The sequence below is a fragment of the Austrofundulus limnaeus genome, unplaced genomic scaffold (assembly GCF_001266775.1).
Source record: "Austrofundulus limnaeus strain Quisiro unplaced genomic scaffold, Austrofundulus_limnaeus-1.0 Scaffold11, whole genome shotgun sequence".
NCBI lineage: Eukaryota > Metazoa > Chordata > Actinopteri > Cyprinodontiformes > Rivulidae > Austrofundulus > Austrofundulus limnaeus.
The window spans coordinates 4,476,862-4,481,867 of NW_013952413.1; the positions used below are offsets into that span (position 1 = coordinate 4,476,862).

The following is a 5,006-nucleotide window of genomic DNA, read 5'->3' on the forward strand; positions in this document are numbered from 1 at the left end:
TATTTGTTTATTTATTTATTTATTTGTTTATTTATTTATTTATTTAAAATGTTAAAATTCCACTCACCTGTGTGAGTTCCTGTTGCTCCAGCTCCCACTTCTTGATGCCGTTGTCTCTGGAGCCGCTGAACAGCACATCCCCCTGCACGGCCAAACATTCGATGCCGTCRTAGTGCGGAGGCTCGAAATTATGAGCTGGACCCACGTTACCCAGAGTTCCCTCTGCCACATCAAACACCTCAGGAAAAAGGGAGGGAGGACGAGGAATTATTGCGAGTGCGAYGAGCACGAGGTTTCAGATTTGACACTAGAATGTGGATCCTGTCTTGTGGTACCTTGACATAATGGTCTTTGGAGCCAGTGATGACTTGATCTTTGCCCAGCAGAGACTGTCCCACTGTCAAACACATGACTGAACCAATGTGGCCCGTCAACTTGCCTGTTGCTTGCATCCTAAAACACCCCCCAAAAAGAAAACACCCCTGCAGATGAAACACTGAAGACAGGAGGTGAAACAAAGGTCAGCAACATTTGTTCTTAGAAAAGTTCAACATCACTGTGTCACTAAATGAAGTCCTGTTCTTTCTCTCGAGTTAAGTAAAACCACTGAGACAAGCTGATGCCACCGGCAGAGGATGGAGAAATGTTTAATACATTCATTTTTCATTTCTGGGGGGGGGGGGGGGGGGGGGGGGGGGGCTTAGGCATCATTAAACAGTTTGGAGCCCCTCAGCGTAAACTGCCTGGTCCAATCTGTTTATCATTTCCCTTTAGGAGAAAAAAATCTGAAGGGAATATGTTGTTAACATGAGATGCCAGGAACTAGCTCCTTGTGGGAGATGTGGGCTTTCTTYATTTCACCGACCCCAGAGTTCCTGTTCTGTCTTTTCACAACCTTTTAGATCCTTTCTCACACATTCTGATACATTTATGAATGAACTGTTCGTGAATTTGAAGACCAACCAAATAAATTAGAGAAAGAAAAGACATTTACAGCAAGTCCTTAACAGGCAGAGCTATAATAGTTGTATTTTTAGAATTAATTGCAGGTCTGTCTGAGCAAACCTACCTGTTGAGATCAAACATGCGAACAATGTTTCCAGCAGCAGCATAGAGCACAGAACCTGACGGGTTCAGGGATATCTGGTTGATTTGACATTCGCCCTGAGAAAAGGTGATAGTACGGGTGGTTGTGCCTGCACAAGCGTCCCCTGAAATCACCTGCCCTGATGATCTGTCAGGGAAAGAAAAGAAGACAAACAGTGTGAGAGAGGRCAAGACAGGAGGATGGGTTTAAGAAATGACAATATGATCTATTAATGTAAAAACAAAGAAGCCCAGTTCCAAGATTTTCAATGTGGCTGATTTAAAAAAAAAAACTTACGTGAGTGTGCGGATACATTTGGCGGAGTCGCGGATGTCCCACACCTTAATGTAGGAGGTGGAGACAGAGAAGACTAAACCAGAGGAGGGGCAGTATTTCACAGACACCACGTTGTTTGGGTGTCCTTTAAGGGTGGCGATCTCCTGACCCGTTACCAGATTCCACATCTTACAGGTACGATCTGGAGGAAGAGAGCAGAGACGTCCAACACGAGTCTGACCATTTCTAAAGGTGGAAAGTCACTAAAGTTAAAAAAAAATAATGTACACAAAAATATGCACGCACGTGTGCTATATTATTGAAAGTCTCTTTATATTTTCTCTGCATGAGTTTGGTAAAAGGTGTCCTTGAGGGAAAAGTGAAAATAAATAAAAGTGTGAACTATTATAGTGAAGTCTTTTATCTTTGACCATGGTCATGTCAGTGACGATCATGTCAAGAATACTTTCAGTCAAGACAGCTGCTTATTACAAGACTTCAATAAACATCTTGTTTTATTTACAGTATTAGGTTAAGGCAAGTGTCTTCACTCAGACATTGTTGGCAAATTAAAGCTTAATCATTACATTAATTCCATCATAAATCACCCGACACAACAAGTCGATAATGAAATTTGTTGCCAACACTTTTAATAATCGATTTTTATCAATTGTATCAATTAGTTGTTGCAGCTCTAATCCATGAAAAGACCCATAAACTAAGAACCCCATCCTTCAGTTAAATAACACATTTTATTCAAATCTTTGTTTTACAACAACAATCCAATCATTCTAAATTAATTTAGCTCTGCTGAACTAATAATGAATAAATGAAGTTGATTAATTTTTTTTATTACTCATTCCACATGCTAGTTTCTGCAGATAAACTAAACAGATGTTTTTGTTTTTTTTTTTTAGCACCGGCTCAGTCTTACGCTTCACTTGTACAAATGATGATTATTTTCAAGCCAAAATGGCGTCACARTCATCAGGCCACATGGGTAACACTTTCTGCACATTGATATTAATTTAGCTAGCCAGAACAAAGGCARAAAGCAAGCCATTACTGATGACTAATTGAGTAATCCAACAGGCCTATGCAGAGGTACTCATTTAATTACTTGCAAAGTACAGTCTACTAAATAACAAGACATTTAATTTAAAACGCAGACACAACATTAAGGTTTGTTGCATGAAGTCTTTGTCATTTAAACATTTGAATAGAAAAAGGTCAAATTTAAATATTTTTGAGCATATTTCACACATGTTTCCAAACCTTCTTTAAGTAGGTACAAAAAATACAAACATGTCTCCAGTTCTGGCTTCTATCCTTTGGCTTCCTGTTTGCTTTGGGATAGATTTTAAGATTTTACTCCTTATGTTTAAAGTTCTAAAAGGTCTGGCCCCATCATAGCTGTGTGAACTTCAACATCCACTCTTAGAGCACTTCGGTCATCCAATCAGTTCCTCTTAAATGTTCCTAGATTCAAACTAAAGCTCAGAGGTGACTGGAGTTTTTACAATTTCTGCCCCAAACCTGTGGAAAGTTTACCTTTCTGCATTCAGACCACTAAGACTGTTGAGACTTTTAAATCTATGCTCAAGACTCATCTTTACTCCTTGAGCTTTTGATTTCGGCAGAGTTTGAGATTCTTTCAGAGCTGATGTTTCTTTATATTATTTTATTTACATATTTTTGAACATTTCTGTGTTTTTTGTCATTTCAGCTGTTCAGTTGGCTGAGTTGTGAATCCAGCTTCTGTTGACGTGATTGTTTAGAAATGGCAAATGTTTTGTCAGTAACAGAAAGAGCYTAACGTTTCATGTAGCATAGCGTCTACCTTTAGATCCAGTGAACAGCAGCTCATCTGTAGCATCCACACACAGAACCGGCTTTGAGTGGCCCTCGGCTACAGAGGCACACTGCAGGGGTGCTGTCCGACCCCCCTTCACACCCCCGATGGGATTGATCACACCCCTATAGTTCACAGACACAGAGTCAGTGTTCGATGGAAATCCGGCAGGATGATGTAAGAAACAGGCTGAGTGTGAACCTGCATGCAGAAAACTCTTATAGAAGATAAAAAAAAGAAAAACACAAACCTCCGTATTCATTCAGAAATGTTATTTTAAAAAGGAGGACTGAATTACAGTGATCTACTGATCTACTTTTCTCTGGCTACATTTTAAAGAACTACTACTTATTATTAGAGCAAAAATGTGCTTCATACTATCAATAATACAAGACTATACACTTCTCTGTTGGCTTAAGCCCAGTTCTGCTGTCTCTCTGTTCTGCTTCCTCTGCCCTCCATCCCYCCTTTTTTGATGCATAGCAGCCCAATTAACGCACTACAAGAGTAAAGGCTGCTTCCCCGTTTTACTTGGCTAAGACACAGAAACACAGTACGTGTACTCAATTTACTCAAGCTGGACCACTGTCCCTACACACACACACACTCTCACACACACACCCAATCTATGTCCCTTCGACAGGCCAGTCCCAGAACGCCTGCAGAGCAGTCGACAGAGTGGCAGAGCAGAGAGAAGGCGAGGGGGCTGTGGAAAAGAATTGGTCTCTGGTGGGCTTCACGGGTAGTGGTTTGTGTGTGTGAGAAAGTGCAAAACACACAGAGAGAACCAGAGGATGTGAGGAAGTCAAAGAAAACTGTGACTGCACACGAAAATCAGAGCAGATTTGTTTCAGCACAGAGRGAGCGGAGTACAGAGCAGTGTGTCGAGCAGGGCGACATGCTCCTCTTCTGTACCAGCTGATGAKCAAAACCACACAAACACTTCAAATCAAAAACAAAAAAAAACTTTACGTTTTCTTCTCTCTTTTTTTTTACCAGAGTATAAAAATGTCAAAGTAGGGAAGTTTCATTCTCCAGCCAGTGTTGTCACCACATGCATGATTGCCAAGTTTTCACAAAACGCACACACACACAAAAAAAACTGTTTGTCACAGAACAAGCTCAAAAGCGATTATCAACAAAAGCCACAGCTGGAAGACCAGCTCCACTGAYGATAAAGCTCAGCACAGCATCTCAGGATGTCATCTTCGCCACATGCAGCAAACGGTGCATTTTCCCTCCAAACTCCAGAGGGAGTACAGTCTAAGAACCACCTCAGCCAGTTCCCTTCTGGGGCTCAGAGAAAAGACTGCGTGGCCACATGGAGGTGAAGTCGATAACACTCAGATTATCAGAGCGTTATGCTGTAGAAGTGAACTCAGCATCGTTTGCAGATTGACTTCTTTTATCTTGAGGGTAAATTGAACTCCCATTTTGATTTAAACCACTTAAGAGTAAAACCAAAACTATTTTCATAGTTCTATTTTTTGGACAAACTCAATTTTTTTCTTAAGGTTTTACAAGAGGAAGCTATGATTTGGATACTTATTGTATTTAAAACAGGGCTATTCAAGTAGTGACCCCAAGGTGGATGACTTCTGTCCAGCCCATAAATGAGGCACCGCTTCCCACCAAAATAAATAAATAAATAAATGAGTTTAATATAATAATACATTTTAAACTATTTATAATTAAACATTTATGATTCAATGCAATAAAATAAAAGAATTTATAAAAGTAAAAGATAACACTTGTTCTGTTACATACTGGAGTGTTTCACCTCCCAATAAT

The 5,006-nt window shown here is 40.1% G+C and overlaps 1 protein-coding gene across 6 annotated transcripts in view; it reads right to left on the minus strand.

The window, feature by feature from the left end:
• kif21b (kinesin family member 21B) overlaps window positions 1–5,006 on the minus strand; it is a 71,923-nt gene that overhangs the window by 12,458 nt on the left and 54,459 nt on the right. For 5 of the 6 annotated variants that reach the window (XM_014002102.1, XM_014002105.1, XM_014002103.1 and 2 more), the window contains 5 exons: window positions 3,204–3,340; window positions 1,385–1,565; window positions 1,070–1,234; window positions 336–453; window positions 68–238 (listed from right to left, as the gene is read on the minus strand). In XM_014002102.1, coding sequence (XP_013857556.1) covers window positions 68–238; window positions 336–453; window positions 1,070–1,234; window positions 1,385–1,565; window positions 3,204–3,340 — 772 coding nt within the window. Of the gene's footprint in view, window positions 1–67; window positions 239–335; window positions 454–1,069; window positions 1,235–1,384; window positions 1,566–3,203; window positions 3,341–5,006 lie in introns of those variants that run through there. The other variant, XM_014002107.1, reaches the window with a different exon arrangement.